This window comes from Pteropus medius, unplaced genomic scaffold (genome assembly GCF_902729225.1).
Source record: "Pteropus medius unplaced genomic scaffold, Ma_sr-lr_union100, whole genome shotgun sequence".
Lineage (NCBI taxonomy): Eukaryota > Metazoa > Chordata > Mammalia > Chiroptera > Pteropodidae > Pteropus > Pteropus medius.
The window spans coordinates 885,427-907,501 of record NW_024341895.1 but is presented as its reverse complement, the minus strand read 5'-3'; the positions used below and the strand labels follow the sequence as shown (position 1 = coordinate 907,501).

The following is a 22,075-nucleotide window of genomic DNA, read 5'->3' as shown; positions in this document are numbered from 1 at the left end:
AACCCAGTGACTCCCCCAAATTTCCATTAATACTTTAGCGGCGCCAAAAACATCCTCAGTATCCCAGGGAAGTCCCAGGAATATATCAGAGTTCCTCAGCATCTTCCAAGGAGCCCGGACGTCGTCCCTAGGCCCACTCTCATGTTCCAACGACCCCAGATATGTGCCCACCCAGCTCCCGGTTTTCCCAGTAATAGTCCTGTATTCCTGAGGATCGCTCGGTAACTTTCCAGTGCTCCAGTAAGTCCAGCGTCCTCGGTTACGTCGCCCAGCAATGGCGCCAGCATCATTACTGGAGTCCTAGTGATACTCCGCACCATCAGAAACCCCATAACTTTACTATTACGTGACATTAAATCTCCAGTATCAACCAATAACACCTTGCGAACCCATCCCACTCGGAGCGTCCCAGGACCTCTCTGAGACCTCGGAATCCCCTAGGACTTCTTGTGTGGGAGGTCCCGGCAGCACTCCCACGCTCCTTAGCCCCCGGGTCTTTCTGGGGGCAGGCTTGATCCAGGAGCCAGGCATCTCCCCGACCCACTGGCTATGTCTTCAGTTTTCCCGGGATAGGGCATCCAGTTTTTATGGGGAGTACAAGGGTGCGACCTAGGGGTCGGTGAGGACTGATCAGTTCCGCTGGGATCAGAGGCCGGGAAGGAGGCTGCCTGTGTGAGGGAGCCGTGCCCTAGGGGAACCCGTGCGCTGGCTGCTCGCTGAGTGCCCGGCAGACTACCCTTTGGCCCTAGGGTGGGGTTTGCACCGGTAGAGAGTCTCCTCGGCCTGGAGCGTGGGTGAAGGAAGCCCGGCGGGGAGCCAGCGCCCCAGCTCACTCCCGGACCCAGAGGTCAGTTTGCCCTACTCTGCTCCGCAGCGTCCCTCTAGCTGGTCCCCGGCTCGGGCTGCGAGCACGAAGTGGGCAGGGCTTGTGGCAGTGGAGGGGCGGGCCCAGAGTGACGACTTGCTCGGGTTCCTCCTGCTTCTTGATTCCCAGGACTCCGGGGTACGAGACCTGCAGCCCAGCCCGAAGCAGCTAATGGAGGCCCCGCTGCAAACAGGAATGGTAAGGGTTGAGGGTTGAGGGTTGAGGGTTGAGGGTTGAGGGTTGAGTGACGCCGCAAGGACTACAATTCCCGACGTGCTCTGCGCGCACCATCGTAGTCCCGCGAGAACCCGACTGCGTCTATTCAGAGCGAACTACGTTTCCCGGCGTGCACCGCGGGCCGCCGAGCTGCAGTGAAGGGTTGCACTTCCTGGGAAGGAACCGCACTTGGCCGTTCTACAGATGGGGACACCCAGCCCAGCGGCGACTGCGACCGTCTCGGGGACGGACGTCGCAGAATGGGATGAAACCGGGGACGTCCTGGCCCCTGGGGAGGGTTCGGCGGGGCGAGTATGCAGTGCGCAGCCAGTGCCGTTCGTCCCGCAGGTGCTGGGCGTGATGATCGGGGCCGGAGTCGCGGTGCTGGTCACAGCCGTGCTCATCCTCCTGCTGGTGCGGAGGCTTCGAGTTCCTAGTGAGGATCCTAAGGACCCCTGTGGAGGGGTGGGGAGCCGAACTTGGTCCTTGAGGCAGTAGAGATGGGATTTGCTGGAGTCTGCACGCAGTGTCCTCATCGTTGGCCTCGTGGAATCTGCACAGAGCTCAGTGTTCCTCTCCCCTTATCCCCAGAAACCCCAACACCCGATGGCCCGCGGTATCGATTCCGGAAGAGAGACAAAGTGCTTTTCTATGGCCGGAAGATTATGAGGAAGGTGAGTCTAGGAGTCTCTGGGGCTCCTGTTGACTACACAGAGGCTCTGCCCTTTATCTAGTTACATCTCTTAATAAACCCCTTCCCCTTGATTAAGGACCAAGGATCTGACCCCCTTCTCTAGGGTCTTAACTGGCAGTTGACCTATTCTCCCCCTTAATTCTCTTAGGTTTCACAATCAACTTCCTCTCTGGTGGATGCCTCTGTCTCCACCACCTCCCGGCCACGAATGAAGAAGAAACTCAAGATGCTCAACATTGCCAAGAAGTAAGGCTGTGCTGGATGTACCTGGCATTGGGGGCTATCTCAGGGGCCTTTTGAGTGATCAGCCCACACTGAAGGGTGTATCTCACAGTTTTGTGAGCCTTCCCACATCACAGGGGCCATCTCAGAGCTACCCTACACCAGGCAAGCTGTCTCTGGAGTTTCTAAGGACTAGCTCAGTGATACTCCTCTACCAGTGACAGCCCTCCCTGGGGTGTCTATAAATATTTGCTTCTCAATCAGTATCTGAGACACTGTGTTATACGTTTAAGGATCTAAATCTGAGGTTTCCATGTAGGCTATTTTATGGTTCTCCCCACAAAAGAGGTATTTCATTGGGGTAGCTCAGGTGTTTCTGTGGCTGGCTAAAAGGGTATGCTCTAGTTTCTCTTCTCCAGGGTTTATTTCAGCAGTCTGTCTACATTAGAAAATCTCTCTCTATGTCACTTACCTTGGAATTGTTCCCACACTGAGGAGGCTCTGTCAGGGATTTCTGTACCCTAGGAGTTGTCTCAAGAATCTTCTTGCACTAGAAACGTAGGAAGGACATCTCAGGGGTGCCTGTCAACAGCAAAAGACTCCCTCAGGGTCTTCAAGAAAGGCTGTCCCTGGGTGGGATCTTTTTCTAAGTTGGAATCTGGCTTTTCTCTTGGCATCATGGGGTCTAGTTCATAAGACACCGTGAAGTCTGTCTGAAGGGTGTTTTCACATTGGGATATCCCAGGGCTGTAAATGATAAACAGAGATTCGATCAAACAGCTTTCTGTGACTTGAAAAGAAGAGCTGTCCCTAGTTCTCCATGATCAGTTGAGGGGCTATATCTCGTGTCTCTCTACATCTCAGTGTCTCCACACCTTGAGGATCCATCCTGACGTTATGACTGTCAGAGGGCAATCTCAGCAATCAGCGACGTGGGGAAAGGCAAGCCCAAGGACCTCCGTGATCAGAAAAGGCGCTATATCTGGATTTCTCTATATCATGGAGTTTAACTGAGGGGACTGCTCATACTAGAGGATTTATCTTGAGCATCTTGTGACCAGTGCAGGGGCTTTCTCAGTAGGAATTGTGACTTTTGGAGAAGGGTTCTCCCAGGTCCATGAATAGGGGAGAGGCTATATCTGGATTCTCCACATGTAGTGGGGGCTATTTCACGAGTCTGTGTGACCATCGAAAGGACTGTCTTTGGGTTCTCTCTGACCTGAGAGAAAGTGCTATCTCAGAGACCTTATAAAGAACAGAGAGGCTGTGTCTGAGGTCTCCTCATGTAACAGAAGCTCCCCCAGGGTCTGCCTACATTTAGAGAAGCTATCTCATGAATCTTGTCTGTGATTACTGGAAGGACTGTGTCAAGGGTCCCATGATGAACAGAGATGCTTTTTCTGCCCGTCGTGGAAGCTATGTCAGGGGTGTAACTGGAGGGTTCATCTCAGGGGCCTATGACTAGTGGAGGGACAATCTCAGGATTTTACACCAGGGCTCAGCAAATTTTTTCTGTATAGGACCAGATAGTAAACATCTTAGGCTGTGCAGGCCACATACAACTCTGCTGTAACTACTCAACTCTGCTGCTGTAGCATGCAGACAGCCTCAGACAATCCATACATGAAAGAAAGTGCTTGGGTGCCAGTAAGACTTTATTTACAAAAAGAAGTAGCGGGCCTGATTTGGTCAGCAGGCCAGAGTCTGCTGACCCCTGTTCTATGTGACTGAATCCTCTCCCTGCCCCTCCCCCTTCCCACCAGGATCCTGCGCATCCAGAAGGAGACGCCAACACTGCAGCGGAAGGAGCCCCCACCTGCCGTGCTCGAGGCGGACCTGACGGAGGGCGACCTGGCCAACTCCCACCTGCCCTCCGAGGTGCTCTACATGCTCAAGAATGTCCGGTCAGTGTCGGGGTACAGGTGGGGTTGCCGCAGAGCTGGGGACTCATCTGACCTGCATTCCTCCTCCTCCATCCAAAAGAGTGCTGGGCCACTTCGAGAAGCCACTCTTTCTGGAACTCTGCCGGCACATGATCTTCCAGCGGCTCAGCCAGGGTGATTACGTCTTCCGGCCAGGCCAGCCAGATGCCAGCATCTACGTGGTGCAAGACGGGCTACTGGAGCTCTGCCTGCCAGGGCCTGTGAGTGGGCCACCTGCGGTGGCACCGCAGGGAGATGGGCAATGGTGAAGCGGTCAGTGGAGACCGGCATTGCTCTCCACTGGTCTGTAGGGTTGGTGGTTTTTTGAGATGTGCAGACAGGAGTCGGAAACGTGCCCATAGGCGTCTAGGGTAGTCTGTGGGGTCAGTGGTCACTGGGGTGGGGAGTGTGAGGGCCAGGAGTGGAAGGCTGGTTGGCAGGGAGAGGGGAGCCCTGGTCACTGACCCCCCATACCCCTACCCCATGTTACAGGATGGAAAGGAGTGTGTGGTGAAGGAAGTGGTCCCTGGGGACAGTGTCAATAGCCTTCTGAGCATCCTGGATGTCATCACTGTGAGTGACCGGTTTGGGCGAGGAGGCTGGGGTAAAAGGCCACATCCAGTGGACTGGACTGGAGAGGGGACCCCAATCTCTGATATGTCTCTGATGCTGCCGGCGTTCCCTCAAGACACTAGTGTCAGGAAGGGCTGGAGAGCAGAGAAGGGGCTCACAGCCCCTGACCTTGATTCTCTTCATCCCCTCATACCCCCAGGGCCACCAGCACCCCCAGCGTACTGTGTCCGCCCGGGCAGCCCGAGACTCCACGGTGCTGCGGCTGCCAGTGGAGGCCTTCTCAGCTGTTTTCACCAAGTACCCTGAGAGCCTGGTGCGGGTGGTACAGGTCAGTAGGCCTTCTGTCCCCTCTACAGACCCCCACCCATCACAGGCACCTGTGGGCTGGGACCCATTAGGTGCTCACGCTGTGCTTATGGGCCCTGAGCAGCCAGACCTCCTCCAGCTGCCCCTGACTCCTCCCATTAGCTGCCTGGTCCCATCTGCCCAGGCTTTTGCCACTTCATTAAGGGTTTCTCCCTGGCACCTCTCCGGCCCCCCTCACCCCTTAGCGCTCCCTGCCTGGGTCTTGGTTCCACCCCACCTCTTTCTCCCTATTCATGGCCCCCACCCTTAATATTTGGGCCCCATTTCTCACATCACCCCCTCCACTCACCCCTTGCTCCCTGGCCCCACCCCTCCTCTGGCCCTGCCCGCAGATCATCATGGTGAGGTTGCAGCGGGTCACCTTCCTGGCACTTCACAACTACCTGGGTCTGACCAATGAGCTCTTCAGCCATGTGAGTTTCATGGAGAGTATGGGAGGCTGGAAGGGTGGGGTGGCACATACCTCCTAGGACATGCCACAAGGGTGCTCTCTGCCCCCAGGAGATCCAGCCCCTGCGCCTCTTCCCCAGCCCAGGCCTCCCAGCCCGCACCAGCCCCGTGCGAGGCTCCAAGCGTGTGGTCAGCACCTCGGCAACCGAGGAGCCCAGGGAGGCGCCTGGCCGGCCGCCTGACCCCACTGGGGCCCCTCTGCCTGGACCCGCAGGTACTGAGATGACCCATGCCTGGGCCTCAGGGACCCAAGGCTGGCCCAGCCCAGTGTGCTGGGAAGCCCATGGGAGCTCTGCTCCCCGTCTCTTCTCAGTTCTTCAGAAATTCAAGCCCGACCCTTCCCAGCTCCCAGGGGTCCCTTAGTGGGTACCCAGGTACAACTCTTTGTCTGGTCCCCCAGGGCCCCCTCTTCCCAGCCTCATGGACCCATTAGAATTACTTTTCCTAGTCTCCTAGTCCCCAGGGACTCTGATTTGATTCCTCCCTAGCCCCGCCTCAGCTTCCTGCCCTCTAACTAGGAGCCTGAACATGTGTCTTCCCCAGGGGACCCGGTGAAGCCCACATCCCTGGAAGCCCCCTCGGCGCCCTTGCTGAGCCGCTGCCTCTCCATGCCCGGGGACATCTCAGGTTTGGGGCCCTGGGGGGCAGTGGAGGCCATTGAGCTGCTGAGTTGAAAGGCAGGCTGGCCAATCCTGATTTTTCTTATCTGTGAAATGGGAACATTGGCAGCAGTTTCTCCTGATTTTTTTTGTGGGTGCTCATTGAAATGGTGCCCTTAGTTGTGATGAGGATTCCAAGGGAGAGTGTAGTCATTCGTTAGTCATGTTTACACAGATGTCACATTTGACACATAGGTAGGTGGTAATTGCTTAGACCGGAGCTGTTGTCATGCTCATCTTTGTTGCTTTTATTGCCCTCTGTGCACCTCAGGCTTGCAGGGTGGCCCCCGCTCAGACTTCGACATGGCATACGAACGGGGCCGGATCTCTGTGTCTCTGCAAGAAGAGGCCTCAGGGGGACCCCAGGCAGCCCCTGTTCGGGTAAGTCCCTGCCCTCTCTGCCCTTCCCTTGGTGGGGTCTCCTGAGGAGGAAAATCAGGTGGGAGTAGGGAGGTCACAGGCTCTGTCAATACAGACACCCACTCAGGAGGCCCGGGAGCAGCCAGCAGGTGCCTGTGAGTACAGCTACTGCGAGGACGAGTCAGCCACCGGCGGCTGCCTCTTTGGGCCCTACCAAGGCCGCCAGACCAGCAGCATCTTTGAGGCAGCAAAGCGGGAGCTGGCCAAGCTGATGCGGATCGAAGTGAGCAGCCACGGCCCAGGGGCTAAGCGATGTGGTGGAGGGTGGGGAGGCCAGACTGGTCCAGTCTCAACTCCCTCCCCCCCCCAGGACCCCTCCCTCCTGAACAGCCGAGTCTTGCTACATCATGCCAAAGCTGGCACCATCATCGCCCGCCAGGGGGACCAGGTAAAGCTGACCCATGACCTCCACCCATGCAACCATGACCCGAGACCTCTCTGACCGCTCATCCTTGCCTTTTGACTCCACATGTCGAACTCTTAGTTTATGATTTCCAACCCCTGACCCTCAGATCCTATGACTGACCCTCAGCCCACGTACCTATCCTCCAGACCAATTGACCTTTCACTTCCAACCCCTGAACCTGTTTCTCTAGGACCCTAACCCCTGGGTCTCTTTCTTGCCCTGGCCTTTCCTGCAGCCTCTTTTGAGTCTGCAGCATACGCTAATGTCCTGTCTGACTTCTAATCCTGGGCTCCTGCTGGGATGGGCACCCATAAATGTGTACAAATCAGAACATGGCCCTGGGGGCCAGGAGCCAGCCCCCGCAGCTAGACCGCAGTGCCTGCACCAGGAGGTGTAGGAGACCCCACCCCAAGAATCCCTGTATTCTCCAGATGGGCAAACTGAGACCTGGCCCTGCTCTCACAGTCAGGAAGCAATGAAGAGGAAGGTTCTGGAGGGAGAGAGCCAGAGTCGAAATCCAGACTCTGCCCAGACACCCTTTGTGACCTTGGGCAGGTCATCTAGAAAGTTCTCTGCTTCCTCATCTGTGGAATGAGAGTAATAATAACTACCCACCGGAATGAAAGAGGAAATAGTGCTGAATTGCTTAAGGTTTGCAAGGGTGACAGGCCTCGGAGAGAAGGTGGAGCAGCAGCTCAGGGGTGACCCAGGGGAAACATGACATAAGCACTGAGACCACAGCACTGTTCGAGGGGCAGAGTGAGGAGTGCCCCGCCTGTTAGCTGGCTGGGGTATCATATTTTTCGATTAGCTAATGCAGGTGTCCCCTTGAGCTGCTTATTGCAGGAGTGTGCTCCTTTCTGCAGAGGAAGTTGGGTGAGGCTTTTGCCAGCTGTTCATAGTTCTTGGGGAGTGGCTGAGGAAGTGTGGCTGCACCACACCTCTTGCGGGGGTCCCTAGACCCTGCTTATCAGGGACACTCTGTTGGGCTCAACCCAGCCCTGGCTGCTAATGGACCACGCTGGCTTTCAGCCACTGGAGGCTTCTCGGGGTCTTCGTAACTTTGGTATGGACGTTACTATGCTGTGCTTCTCTCTGAAACTTTACACTGATAGTTTTCTACTGGGGACAGTTTTGCCCCCCCCCCAGGGGACATTTGGCAATGTGGAGACATTTTTGATTGATTTGGGCGGGTGCTACTGGCATCTGATGGGTAGAGACCAGGGATGGCAGAATGCACAGGGCAGTCTGCCACAACAGAATTATCCAGTCTGAAATGGTAGTAGTGCCAAAGTGGAGAGATCCTGCTTCACACAGATATTTCCCAGAGTGTGTTTCATGGGATGCCTGTATCACAAATAAGGAGTCTGTGGTCAAATAGGTTTGGGAAATGCTGGTTGTTTTATTCCTTTGTGGAAGCTCCCAGTGAACATCATTAGCATATTCAAGGCTCTGACAAGTCCTGCAGTAAAGAAATTTTTTTTATATCCCAATCTGATGGCAACCGGCAGCCTAATATTAGTAACTCCCATTCATATCCCAAACACAGTCTGGAAATTCTTTCTTAGAAGGTTCCAGCATGTGGGTATATTTCCTCGGGCCGTGCCCTCCCAGGAGTCTCTGCAGTATTTTGGAGCTCTCTGGGGCTTTGTGGGGTGCCAGACAGGTTCATATGGTGGGTAAGGAAGGAATCTTAACATATCTGGGCAGTTTCAGTTCCTTATTTATAAAAGGGTGTCTGGCTGGGCAGGCTAACCAGAGAGGAAAGGGGTACCTGTTCGTACAGTGTGTATGGTGTGTCCCAAGCCCTGTTGGACAGATGTCCCAGGCTCTGTGCTGCCTGCTGCAGAAGCAGGAAATACCAGGTTCCTGGCCTTGGGAAAGCCTACAGTTCTGATAGACATTACACTCAAAGGATTACACGTATTGTAAAATCGTATGTGCTTAGTGCGTAGACATGAGGAGCTGTTGTCACTACCAAATCTGGCTTAGGCAGGGCAGCATCTATGAGGAAGTGACCTCCAGCTAAAGAGGAAGGGTGGGGAGAAATAACTAGGTGCAAGGGGGAGCAAAGAGCATTCTAGGCAGAGGGAACAGCTTGTGCCAATATCCTGTGGTGGGAAGAAATGCGTTGATCTCTAGGAAACAATTCAACAGGGATGGAGTGGAACAAGGGAACCAGGAGCAAAGGGGATTTTATGTTGATAGTTTTATCAAAGTGTAATTCACATACTATGCAATCCACCCACTTAAAGAGTACAGTGGTTTTCGGTACCTCCAGAGTTGTGTAACCATCAGCACTGTCAATTGTAGAACATTTCATCACCTTGGAAAGAAACCCCATACCCTTTAGCTATCAGTCTCCACCCCTCACCCCCAGCTCGAAGCAACTACTAATCTGCTGTTTCTATAGATTTGCCTGTTTGGGACATTTCATACAAATGGGATCACATGTGTCCTTTTGTGTGTGCCTTTTCTCACTGAGCGTCATGTTTTCAAGGTTCATCCACATGGTAGCATCATGGCTGAGTAACACTTCATTGTGTGGATATTCAGCATTTCCCTTATCCGTTGATGGGCATTTGGGTTGTTTCCACTTTTTGGCTATATATTATGCATAATGCTGCTATGAACATTTATGTACAGATTTCTGTGTGGACATGTGTTTTTATTTCTGTTGGGTATATATATACCTAGGAGTTGAATTCCTGTGTCATGTGGCAACTCTACTTTTAACTCTTTGAATACCGTTTTCCAAAGCAGCTGCACCATTTTACATACCTACCAGCAGCGTATGAGGGTTCCGATTTCTCCACATCCTCTCTAACAACTTTTGATCCCAGCCCTCCTAATGAGTATGAAATGGTATCTCATTATGGTTTTGATTTGCATTTCCCTAATGATTCGTGATTTTGAGCATCTTTTCATGTGCTTATTAAGCTCTTTTGTATGTCTTCTTTGGAGAAGTCTATTTAGATCCTTTGCCCATTTTTAAATTGGGTTATTTGCCTTTTTTTATTATTGAGTTGTAAGATTTTCTGTCTAAATTCTGGATTCAAGACCCTTAGCAAATATGCTTTGCGAGTATTTTCTCCTATGTTGTGGGTTTTCACTTTCTTGTATCCTTTGAAGCTCAAAAGTTTTTGATTTTGATAAAATCCAATTTACCTATTTTTATTTTGTAGCTTGTGCTTTTGGTGTCATATCCAAGAATCTATTGCCAAATTCAAGCTGAAGAAGATGGACCCCTATATTTTCTTTGAATAGTCTTATAATTTTAGCTTTTACGTTCATATCTTTGATGCACCTTGATATGGTGTCAGGTGAGGGTCCAACTTTATTCTTCCATGTGGCTGTCCAGTTGCCTAGCATGAGCAAAGAGCATTTGAGCTTTGCCATGCCCCTATGTAGCCAGTCCTCGCAGCCTCTTGCTGGCTGATGAAAAGAATTCCTGGGCTTTAATCTGGGCTCATAGTTTGGTGATCATTAGCAATGTCTGCCCTAAGTACTGAATAATATGGAGATATATATGTTGCTCAGCCAAGCTTTGCGAAGCCTTCACTCCATCTTTCAATGTTTCCTATGGAGTCCATTGACCTGAGTTGGGAGTGGGAGCCTACCCCTGTGCCCATCTCCTGGCCCCTGCCCCCTCACAGGACGTGAGCCTGCACTTCGTGCTCTGGGGCTGCCTGCATGTCTACCAGCGCATGATCGACAAGGCTGAGGACGTGTGCCTGTTTGTGGCACAGCCAGGGGAGCTGGTGGGGCAGCTGGCCGTGCTCACTGGGGAGCCACTCATCTTCACGCTGCGAGCCCAGCGGGACTGCACCTTCCTGCGGATCTCCAAGTCCGACTTCTACGAGTATGACTGGGCCCGAAGTTGGGGTGGGAGTGGCATTTCGAGGGCCCCGACCCAGCTCCCATTCTGGCATGGGAGAGGCCATCCCTCGAAGGCTTACACCTTAACAGGTCAGCTTTGAGCCCTTCCATCCCACCTCCAAGCTATAACCCGCCCTGCCCAGTCCCTAAGGGCAGTTCCAGGGTACCACAGCCCATACGCCCCCGCCCTTTGTCTACAGGATCATGCGTGCACAACCCAGTGTGGTGTTGAGTGCCGCGCACACGGTGGCTGCGAGGATGTCACCATTCGTGCGCCAGATGGACTTTGCAATTGACTGGACGGCGGTGGAGGCCGGACGCGCACTGTACAGGTGCAGCTCCCACCCCCCACCTCGCTGCTCAGGCCCTGCCTACGTCCTGGCCTGACCCTGTGTGACTCATCCCCCACCTCAGACAGGGCGACCGCTCCGACTGCACCTACATCGTGCTCAATGGGCGGCTGCGCAGCGTCATCCAGCGCGGCAGCGGAAAGAAGGAGCTGGTGGGCGAGTACGGCCGCGGGGATCTCATCGGGGTGGTGAGCGCGGCCCCACCCACTGACCTCTGACTTTAGTCCAGTTTTTCTTTCTGTCCCCAACGTACACATCATCCTGGGTAATCTGATGGGGTGGTGAACGGGTCCCGGACCCGTAACCTCTGAATTGACTCCCTCCTCAGATCTCTCTCAGTCAGAAGCGGGAACCCCGCCTGGGTGGATCCCTGCGCTCTCCCTCTCCCCGGAGCTCTAATGGGTAGCGAGGCTTGGTTCTCTCTACCCGCTTCTCGGGGGATAGAGCAGTACCGCCCACTCGGTGCACCGATGGTTGGCTCCCCCTTACCCATCTGGACCTCCGGGCCCAAGCATCCTTGGTCATGCACGCGGTCCCCCAGGTGGAGGCACTGACACGACAGCCGCGGGCCACCACGGTGCACGCGGTGCGTGACACGGAGCTGGCCAAACTCCCCGAGGGCACTCTGGGCCACATCAAAAGACGATACCCTCAGGTGCGGCTCCATAGGTTGTGGGCTGAGTTCTAATGGGGGCGATGCCCCAGAGAGGGCAGGGCCTAACGTTTGGAGGTGGGACCCTAGGGAGGGTTCAAAGTGAAGGCGGGGCTCTTGAAGGTGGGGCACGGATAACGGGGAGGGAAAGATGGGGCTCGTACAGCTTCCTCTCAAGCCTCACTGGACTGCCGACCTCCAACACCCCAGGTTGTGACCCGCCTCATCCACTTGCTGAGCCAGAAAATTCTGGGGAATTTGCAGCAGCTTCAAGGACCCTTCCCAGGTGAGAGCCAGCCGGCCTTCCGGGAATGCTGGGGATGTGGTTCGATGTTTAGGACAGCTGGGAGTGGGAGCCCTAAACCTAGGGAGTGCTGGAAAACGGAGTCCAGCTGTGAGCGGGATTTAAAGCCGGAAGTGGGATCCGAATTTTTGGGCGTGCTGTATGATGGAGTGCATGTTCCTGGGCATGCTGGGAAACGCAGTGTTAGACCCAAAGCATGTTTATGGCATCTAAAGTATCAGTTGTGTTGAGGGTCGGAGTCTTTAGGACTGAGCTTTGTTCTGGGCATCAGGATTTGCTCAGGGATGGTATCCAGTGTATGCTGGGAAGTGTAGTTCTTGGAGTGGTGTTTGGGGCCCAGGGCATATTGGGAATGGTTTTCGAAGTTGCCGGCATGCTGTAGAGGTGTGGTTCCTTTTGCCAGCGCATGCTGGGAAGTGTGGTTGTTTTTCTGTCCTGGCGCATGCTGGGAGGTGTCGTTTCCATGGGCTAGGCGGCACCAGGAAATGGAGTCGGATTCGAGGAATGCCGAAATGCGGGCCTGCGTCGGCAACTCCCAAGCCCCCTTTTCCCCAAAGGCTTCTGTCCCATCATCCCTGATGCCTGGCTCTCCCGAGTGGTGCCAGTGGTAAACAATGGCCAAGAACCACCCCATGCCCAGGGTCTTTCCCTGACAGATTTTTTCCCCCACAGTTTTGTGTCATGTATACAAAGGTCCTATTCATTCCCTTCCGGCTACCCTTGATGCCAGACAGGTTGAATTTCCCCAAGTTGGTGGGAGGAGACCAAGCCCTGTACCGACAGAAGAAGAGGGTCCTTTGGCAGAGGGTGTAGAAAATTCAGCACATGTGCCAAAGTTGGAGTCAAAATGAAAGTTTCTTAGAAAAGAGGTAACACTGCACAGAGTGTGGTCTCCTCTCAGAGGCAGAGAGTGAGAGGGACAGTGTGAGAGACAGAGTAAAGGCACTGAGAGGGACAGTGACAAATAGAGACGAGGACAGTGAGAAAGAGTAAAGGCACTGAGAGGGACCTCGAGTATTCAGGGAATTCAGTTTATATGGCATTCTTTAGCTCCCATTTCCTTTGGTATGGACATACAGTGAGGAAGGGGAAGGGTATGTAGTGTGAAAAGTTAAGAATATATAGAGTGAAAGGCCTACTGACAGTTCTCAGCGTTTAATGCATAGGTTCCCCATGGTGTTAGCCTCAGGGAATGACTCTTGGTTCCTGATTCCCCTTCACAGGTATGGGGAATGGGTTGTTAGCAGTCCCAGCAGAAATCTTCTTTTGTTCTGCAGGTGTCCTCCTGGCGTGGCCGAGGGCTGATCAACATATTGCAGTCTCTGATTGTGGCCTAATGTTTTTATTTCTCTTGCCTCCTCCCTACGTTACCCTGGCCACCCTTGACATGATGCTTGGGCATCCATAGGGTCAGGGACATTAGTATCTTGGACTCTCGAGAGCCTTTCTTTTGATGCTCTACAGAAAAGGAATTTTCCAGCGTGCACCTTGTATGTCCTAGGCATTTACGTGGGGCACAGGGTAGGAGAGTGCACAAGGCAAACACGATCCCTAGGGGGCGCCTTACAGCCTGGCTGGCAAGAAGTCAGGTAAATACTATGAAGAAAACAAAAGAGGGTCTTGTCTTGATGGAGGGGAGCTAGTGGAGAAGAGGGAGGCTTTTCAGAGGACAGGGAGCTGACACTTGATAAGCCAGGTGGTGCTGGACATTGAAGAGAACTGCCAAGGCTCTATGCTCAGGGTTTGGTGGTTTCGAAACACTTTGAAGAGGAAAGTGAGTGATGGAGAGAAACGAGGCCAGGGGCAAGGGGCCAGGAAAGGCATTTGAGCCTATTCAGACTGTTAGAGGAAGCAGCTGGAGGAGACGAGACAGATTCATGCAAGAGATGGAGGTTAATGGGGGTCTAGGGTGTTAGCAGAGAAGCTGGGAAACAACAGATGGGTCAAAAATGTATTCGTTTCTGCCCAGTTTTGTGTTTAAGTCCCTTCAGTGGACAGAGGCACCCAAGTCAGAATGGGGTGGGACACCGATAGGTTTACACAGGTACAGTGGGGAAGCAGAATGGATATAGAGTTGTTTAATTGACGTCATTGAGGACATTAGGGCCAAAATTGAAAGTCGGATGCTCAGGTCTTATCAAGATAGGGGACAATGAGGCTGTGGGACCAGGACTGAGGCCATGACCTTCGCACTGGCTCTCCACTAGGCCTCAGCTGAGGGACGAGAGGCCAGGATCTCTGAGAAGGAGAAGGAGGTCTCCCTCTCCGGACACAGGGCTGCACAGCAGATCATGTCCCTTGTGGTCTCAGCAGGCTCGGGTCTAGGTGTCCCCCCTCACTCGGAGCTCACCAACCCAGCCAGCAACCTGGCAACAGTGGCTGTCCTTCCCGTGTGCGCCGAGGTTCCCATGGTGGCCTTCATGCTGGAGCTGCAACATGCTTTGCGAGCCATCGGTCAGTCAGGGGAAGGGGCGTGGGTGAGAGCCAGCCACTGGTCTCTGGGGTAAAGCGTGTGTGGGTGGGGCATTGGCTAGTGAGTGGAGATGCCCAGCGGATCCACGTGGGGTGGAGTGAGACAGGGCCATGGGAGTGGGGTGGGGGTATTCTTTCCTGGGAGAGGCCCCCAGCTCTGTTGACTTGGGTTTCTAACCCTGCTTCCTCGCCTACCCTCAGGCCCCACACTCCTCCTCAACAGTGAAATCATCCGGGCACGCCTGGGGGCCTCTGCCTTGGACAGGTGTGTGTTGGGGTGCAGGGGAGTAGGGGGGCTCGAGGGATGAGCTTGAAGCCTAGGATTCTTTCAGATCTGGTTCCGTTTCTAGGCCATGAACCAAGGAACATGCTCCCACCCATCCAGTCGATGGGTGAATCTGCCTCTGGAGGGCCTGTGTTGTGGGAGCCTGGGTGTCTGAGATCTCCTCCCCCCAGCAGTGGAGCTATAATGGTTTTGGGGTGTGCAACCAGCCCCAGGATGACACTCCCTCACCCCCACCCCAACCCCAGCATCCAAGAGTTCCGGCTGTCAGGGTGGCTGGCCCAGCAGGAGGATACCCACCGCATAGTGCTCTACCAGACAGACTCGTCACTGACACCCTGGACCGTGCGTTGCCTGCGCCAGGCAGACTGCATCCTCATTGTGGGCCTAGGTGACCAGGAGCCCACGCTTGGCCAGGTCTGGAGACCATGCATAGCGGCCCCACCCCCAGATTCGTTCCTTGCCCTCCAGCGCCTGTGTCAGGCCATGTGAACTCTCACCATGGCACTAGGCAATGCCCTAGGCACCCAGGCTCAGCCAGGTGTGGTGGGCGGGGAGGAACAGACTGGTGATTGGTGACGCCTGCCTTCTGCTCCCCTGCAGTTGGAGCAGATGTTGGAGAACACAGCGGTGCGCGCCCTCAAGCAGCTGGTCCTGCTGCATCGTGAGGAGGGCCCTGGCCCTACACGCACCGTGGAGTGGCTTAACATGCGCAGTTGGTGTTCCGGGCACCTGCACCTGCGCTGTCCCCGCCGCCTCTTCTCGCGCCGAAGCCCCGCCAAACTGGTGAGGGCCAGATCCAAAGAAAAGGCCCCTCGGCAGATTTTTCTGGGGCATGGCTACTTGAGGGGCGTGGCTACTTGGAGGGGTATAGTGTGGGGACGTGTGGGGACGGGACCATGGAGGTCCAGGTGCTACCTCCTGCATCCCCATCCTCATGGGTCATTTCTCTCTTCCCATCCCAGCATGAGCTGTACGAGAAGGTTTTCTCCAGACGCGCGGACCGGCACAGCGATTTCTCCCGGCTGGCGCGGGTGCTCACTGGCAACACCATCGCCCTCGTGCTGGGTGGGGGCGGAGCCAGGTGATGGGGTGGGGCTAGCGCCAGCAGGGGCGTGACCAGGGTGTTTGAGGGGTGGAGCTTGCTCCCCTGGTGAGATTCCCATAAGGGCAGGGCTGGCACCTTAGTTTTGGCCAGTCGGGGAGATGGGAGAAGGGAGTCTTCTGGGGGGTGGGGCCTAGGGGATTCCCAGTTGGTCACTAGATTTCCTTCCCGTTGCAGGGGCTGCTCACACATTGGGGTGCTCAAGGCATTAGAGGAGGCTGGGGTTCCTGTCGACTTAGTGGGCGGCACATCCATTGGCTCCTTCATTGGGGCCCTCTATGCCGAGGAGCGAAGCGCCAGCCGCACTAAGCAGCGGGCCCGGGAGTGGGCCAAGGTGTGTGTGGGTGGTCGACCCCTCCATCCCAGGAGCACCTTGAAACTTGATCCCACAGGGGCTTCTGGGCTTCTCCTGACCTTTTTCTGACTTGATATGTGAACCTTTGTAGAGCTATCTCCAGGACTGTAGATCAGACCTCCTGGCTAGTGACCCTAATCCCCAGCTTACCACTTATGTAATCAGCATCCTTAGCGACTACTTTGTTAGTGACCCTAAGTGACTCCTTTTGACCCCAGCCAGCCCTCCTTTCCCCTAGAGCATGACTTCTGTGCTGGAGCCTGTGCTGGACCTCACGTACCCCGTCACGTCCATGTTCACGGGGTCGGCCTTCAACCGCAGCATCCACCGAGTCTTCCAGGACAAGCAGATTGAGGTGTGCCCTCCCCACCACCACCCACTAGCCCTCACTCCTCCCCACAGGCATCCCCACTCCTCCCCCACCTTGGTCCCTGTCCCCATAGGACCTGTGGCTGCCGTACTTCAATGTGACCACAGACATCACTGCCTCGGCCATGCGTGTCCACAAAGATGGTGGGTGCCCCGGCTGGCCCCACACAACCACTGTGGCCGTGTGGGGAGGGGGTGCAGGGAGGGCAGCCAAGCGTCTGGGACACTGTTAACATGAGTGACCGTCCGCCCTGACCTGATTGCCGAGCACTAACCGTCACCCACTAACGCCCCAGAGGTCCCAGGTATGTCTGTCCTCAGGGGTGGGGGCCGGGAGACTAGTCAGGCGCCTCACCCCCCTCACGCCGTCCCTGCAGGCTGCGTGTGGCGCTACGTCCGGGCCAGCGCCTCCTACTGCCCCTACCTGCCCCCGCTCTGCGACCCCAAGGACGGGCACCTGCTGGTGGACGGGTGCTACGTCAACAACGTGCCAGGTCAGCGAGCCCACCAGGCTGGCCGGGCCTCTGAGCGTGTCTGAGAGTGTCTGTGCGTGTCTGTGTCTGTGTGTCCCGCTGGGCAGGCTCCCTATGGCGATATGTGCGTGCCAGCATGACGCTCTCGGGCTACCTGCCCCCGCTGTGCGACCCGAAGGATGGGCACCTCCTCATGGATGGCGGCTACATCAACAACCTGCCAGGCAAGTGGCTGCCCGCTCACTCACATGCACACACGTGCAGATAGGCAAACACGAGCCAGTGGGCCCATGTGTGGGCACACAGGTACATGGGAAGACACATGAGCAAGCAGATCTGTGCAGGGGCGTGAATGCACGTGCACATTCGTGCACGAGCAGATACGTGGGTGTGCCTGAAGACAGGAATGTGTGCAGTTGAAAAGTCTGGCCACGTGCTAAGACATAGACGGGGACACACAGACACGCATGTACACAGCAAGGAGCCTGGGCATGGAACGAGACCGGTATGTATGCACAGCAGCCACATGTGCACACACACATTCTGGCAGATGCTCATGGGGCAGGTACAGTACACGTTTGCACACGATCAGATGCACATGAACAAGCACTTGTTGATGAAATAGGGCATAAGTCCTCACACACCAGTTTATCCACACTTGTTTCCTAAAATATGCACAAGTGTGCACATGAAGATAAGTGGGGCACCTACGGGACTTAGTTAAGCTTTCACACGCACCTGCTGACTTGTGTTTGGGTGAGAGGTTGGGTGGGTTTGCAACTTTAAAATTTTACACACCCGGAAGCACGCATACACAAGTAGACATGTGTGCTAGCTGCACAATACACCTGAAGTCTCATAGCCAAGCATCGGCAAACTAAACCCTGCAGGCCAAATCTGGCTCCCTGCCTGATTTTGTAAATAAAGTTTTATTGATACAGCCACATTGAGTCATTTACTTGTTGTCTGTGGCTCCTTTTGTGCCACAATGGCAGAGTTGAGTAGTTGTGACAGAGACCATGTGGCCCGCAAAGCCGAAATTATTTACTCTCTCGCCCTTTCCAGAAAATTTGCCAGCTGTTAATGTAGGTGCTCTATCCACATACATGCACTAACGCAACTACACACATGCATGTGTGTACAAACCCATAAGTGGACAGGCACACTTGGACGTACAAGTAAACACACAGATGTTAATTTAGGCACACGAGGACTGAAATCAGTACAGACAGGCCTAGGGATGTATATCTGCACAAATACACATGGACAGGAGATGCACACAGATGACAGGGACACATGCGGATGCACACAGACGGGGACATGGGCACATGCACCCAGACATGCAGACCAGCTCGTGAGGGACACATGTCCCCCCAGGCTTCCCCAGACCCAGTCGGAGACCTTCAGTGGGCCATATGGACCCACTGACATACCACCCTGCCTGCTGGGCCATCACCCCCATTCACTCACTCTTCCCAACTGTCCTGAATCTCCTTGGCCCTGCTCTCGGCTCTCTGTCCCTCGTCACAGCCCCAAAGTCCCTCTCTCCTCCCGGATTCTCTCTCCTTCCATATCTCTGGTCCTGATCATCTTTCTCCGTCCGCCAGTCTCTGCTCTGCTGCATCTCTCTCCTTGTGGCTCCGTCTCCTGCTGTCTTTACTTCCACTTTTGTTTTCTCACCCTTCAGTCTCTCCGTATCTCTTTCTGTCTCCCTGTGTCTCCGCTTCCTCCATCTGTCTCTGCTGGTGTCCTTATGACTATTGATTTCCTTGCATCTCTTTCTTCATTTCTGTCCTCATGTCTTTTTCTCAGCGACTTCCTCTGTTTGCCTCCATCTCCTCCATCCCTCTGGTCATAGTTCCCCACCTAAAAGCTCCAGCATCTGACCCCACCTCCTCGATATCATTGGCATCGAAATTCCATGCCATTTGCATGCCAGCATGTCATTTGCATGCCAGCATGTCATTTGCATGCCAGCATGTTGTTTGCATGGGTTCTTTTCTGTGACCATTTGCATGATGGAGTTTGTGGGACTGGGTTGAAGTTCCCTGCTCCGGGCCCTCGTGGGGAGCCTCCAGCTGACCCCCCTCGGCCCCACAGCGGACATCGCCCGCAGCATGGGTGCCAAGACAGTCATTGCCATCGACGTGGGGAGCCAGGATGAGACGGACCTCAGCACCTATGGGGACAGCTTGTCTGGCTGGTGGCTGCTGTGGAAAAGGCTAAACCCCTGGGCGGACAAGATCAAGGTTCCAGACATGGCCGAGATCCAGTCTCGCCTGGCCTACGTGTCCTGTGTACGGCAGCTGGAGGTCGTCAAGACCAGCTCCTACTGCGAGTACCTGCGCCCCCCTATTGACTGTTTCAAGACCATGGACTTCGGGAAGTTCGATCAGATCTATGTGAGTGGGTGTGAGAGGCCTGGTGCCAGTGTTGTGGGCTGGCAGAGCTTTACTACTGAAAGCCCCAAGCAACATGAGGGGAGGCGTTCTAGGGATCCCATTCCCAAATGAGATCTGTGGGGAATAGACCGGTAATGATTAGTGATGTCTGCAGTGGGTGTGGTAGGGGGATGTGGCTGCTCATGTGTTGTATATGAACTAAGTTTCTCATGTGCCAGCCGCACTGCCTGAAGCACTGTATAGAGATTTGAGGCTGTTTCTGCAGTTGGTGAGAATGAGAACAGTGATCAACTCGTAATGTCTGCCACAGTCTGGGAGAGGAAAGGAGCAGTGTACATGTCATGCGCCACTGACCCTGAAAAATGTGCCGTAGCCACATTTTTGATTGCTAGCCGTTGCCCAGAGCCCTGAGTAGAAATGTTCGATCTCCTTCCCAGGCCCCCACTCTCTGTGCCCTGATGGATTAGTGATGTCTTTTATGGGTACAGGAGGTGGCGACACCCGCGGATATACTGACATACTGCATATTTGGACAGCTTGAAATAAGCTGGCCCACCACTACCTCGTATCATTTGGTACCTGGCACACTGCATGGGGCGGAGTAGGAAAGAATGTGGAATGATTGATTAGTAATGTCTGGCAGGGGCAGAGAATGGAGGACATGGGAGCAGTTGTGCTACATATGGCTGTCTTTGAAACAGGGTTAGTCTCAAATGCCAGCTCCCCCAGAGCGTCAGGCTTTTGAGGGGCCAGGGAAGGGGCAGGCAAAGTGGGAATAAGCAGAGGGGATGAGGTGGAGAAGAACATCTGGCGTAGATGGCCCCAGCCTCTTGCTTTCTGCAGGATGTGGGCTACCAGTACGGGAAGGCTGTATTTGGGGGCTGGAGCCGGGGCGATGTCATTGAAAAGATGCTCACGGACCGGCGGTCTGCCGACCTTATCGAGAGCCGCCGCGCAGATGTAAGCCTAAGACTCACCCAGGGTCACCCCCGGGTCACCCCCCCCAAACCTCAGATGACCCCCCAGACCTCCCTGGGTTTTGCTGAGCCCCTCTAACCAGAGAGTTCCCAGCCCGGATCTCCTAAGCCCCGAGACACCACCACTGACACCCAAGGACCCGATGGACCCCCCTGACCTCACCCATGCTGCCTCACAGGTGCTGGCCTTCCCCAGCTCTGGGTTCACCGACTTGGCAGAGATCGTGTCCCGGATCGAGCCCCCCACTAGCTATGTTTCCGATGGCTGTGCTGATGGTGAGGGGCTGAGGGCACCCCCAGAAGGGTGGGGCTGGGCCTGGGGCCTGTGGGATGCGCGGAGATGTCAGACCAGCCCATGTCCCCTTACTTGCGCACTGCTCCCTGAATTCCAGGGGAGGAGTCAGATTGCCTGACAGAATATGAGGAGGACGCGGGACCTGATTGCTCTCGGGATGAAGGCGGCTCTCCCGAGGGCGCCAGCCCCAGCACTGCCTCTGAGATGGTGAGGGCTGGTGGCCCGGGGCCCACACGAGGTGGGGTTGACACCGGGGCACATGCCGAGTGATGTGTACCGGTATCCTGGCATGCATGTGTGACACTCCTGTCCCTACAGGAGGAGGAGAAGTCGATTCTCAGGCACCGGCGCTGTCTGCCACAGGACCCTCCCAGCTCAGCTGTGGACACCTGAGGACTTGCAGAGGAGTCCCGCCTGGGGCTGGGCTGGGGATGGGCCCTGTGGGGGTGGCTCACTCCCTCTCTGCCTGCTGCTATGCCTGTGACCCCCTGGATCCCCCTGGACCCCCCAGGCTCCACACACTGGATTGCTGTGCCCCCAAGGGGAGGGGCAGCACTGCACTGATAACTCTTGAAGTCATTCTTAATAAACCTTGCCCTTTCAGAAGTGGGCCCATGTCATCTTTGGGTTTGGGGGCACCTTGCCCAACCTTCCATGCTTAGGATGGCTGGAGCTTGTCACAGGGCCTTCCCCACACTGTGGGTGCTGTCCCGAAATTCATCTGTAGTTCCACTCAGTGCTGGCTCCAGACTACATGCACCCCAACCCTGGGAATCCCAGATGCCCTTGGGTGCCTGTCCTGGCACCTCTCATTTTCCATACAAGTATCCCACAGCCTCTGCCCTGGGGCTGGTCCTACTGTGTGCAGGTACTCTGTGTTTTCTGTATGTTCCTACTGTGTGCACTGCTGAGCGTGGTTCCCAAAAGACACCCCATGCACACGCACACACACATACACACAGGCACGGGGCTCAAGAACTTTACTCTCAGAGGCTCTGAGACATTGCCCCTACTGTGTGCTCAGCTGAGGTCACACAGAATGAGCCAGTCCCTACTGTGCACTGAGACCTGTCCCCCAGGGCTGTCACTGTCCTGGCATGTTGGTTAAGAGCACAGACTGTGGAGCCAAACTCCCTGGTGTGAAACTCCAGCCTGGCCTCATCAGTGGCACTGGATTAGTGACCAAAACTCTCTGTGCCTGAGCTGTGAATGGGGATGCAAACAGTCCCTGCCCCATCAGGTGTTTCTGTAACTGGACTCTTACTGGGAGGGGATTGGATGCAGGGGATGAGGCTAGAGGCCAGAGACCAGAGATCAGGAAGAGATGACGAGGCCTAAACTAGGGCAGCAGATGTGGAGATGGTGA

The 22,075-nt window shown here is 55.0% G+C and overlaps 1 protein-coding gene across 6 annotated transcripts; it reads left to right on the top strand.

Annotated features, from left to right (window-relative positions):
- Nucleotides 1–1,206: 1,206 nt before the first annotated feature.
- PNPLA6 (patatin like domain 6, lysophospholipase) lies at nt 1,207–21,315 on the top strand. 6 transcript variants are annotated; one of them, XM_039858121.1, is made up of 32 exons: nt 1,210–1,517; nt 1,673–1,755; nt 1,924–2,021; nt 3,761–3,901; nt 3,981–4,140; nt 4,412–4,492; nt 4,692–4,820; nt 5,191–5,271; nt 5,360–5,522; nt 5,852–5,935; nt 6,239–6,348; nt 6,443–6,610; nt 6,698–6,775; nt 10,450–10,655; nt 10,873–11,004; nt 11,087–11,210; nt 11,564–11,677; nt 11,885–11,960; nt 14,292–14,432; nt 14,652–14,715; nt 14,982–15,150; nt 15,337–15,519; nt 15,699–15,817; nt 16,016–16,172; nt 16,432–16,548; nt 16,637–16,706; nt 17,143–17,259; nt 19,136–19,437; nt 20,281–20,397; nt 20,594–20,690; nt 20,807–20,916; nt 21,028–21,315. In XM_039858121.1, exons 1-32 carry the CDS (start codon nt 1,286–1,288, stop codon nt 21,100–21,102), a joined length of 4,098 nt encoding a protein of 1,365 aa, XP_039714055.1. In that variant the 5' UTR covers nt 1,210–1,285; the 3' UTR covers nt 21,103–21,315. The 6 variants fall into 6 exon arrangements, with proteins under 6 accessions (XP_039714059.1, XP_039714058.1, XP_039714056.1 ...); XM_039858120.1 differs by having other exon boundaries at nt 14,289–14,432; XM_039858124.1 differs by lacking the exon at nt 5,852–5,935 and having other exon boundaries at nt 1,209–1,517; nt 14,289–14,432.
- The last annotated feature ends 760 nt before the right edge of the window (nt 21,316–22,075 follow it).

Bases quoted from the DNA above. Each gene is read 5' to 3' on its own strand.
- PNPLA6 (XM_039858120.1), top strand. From the start codon at position 1,286: ATGGGGACACCCAGCCCAGCGGCGACTGCGACCGTCTCGGGGACGGAC. The intron at 5,272-5,359 runs GTGAGTTTCATG...CTCTGCCCCCAG, and splicing joins CCAATGAGCTCTTCAGCCAT to GAGATCCAGCCCCTGCGCCT. The intron at 11,678-11,884 runs GTGCGGCTCCAT...CCAACACCCCAG, and splicing joins TCAAAAGACGATACCCTCAG to GTTGTGACCCGCCTCATCCA.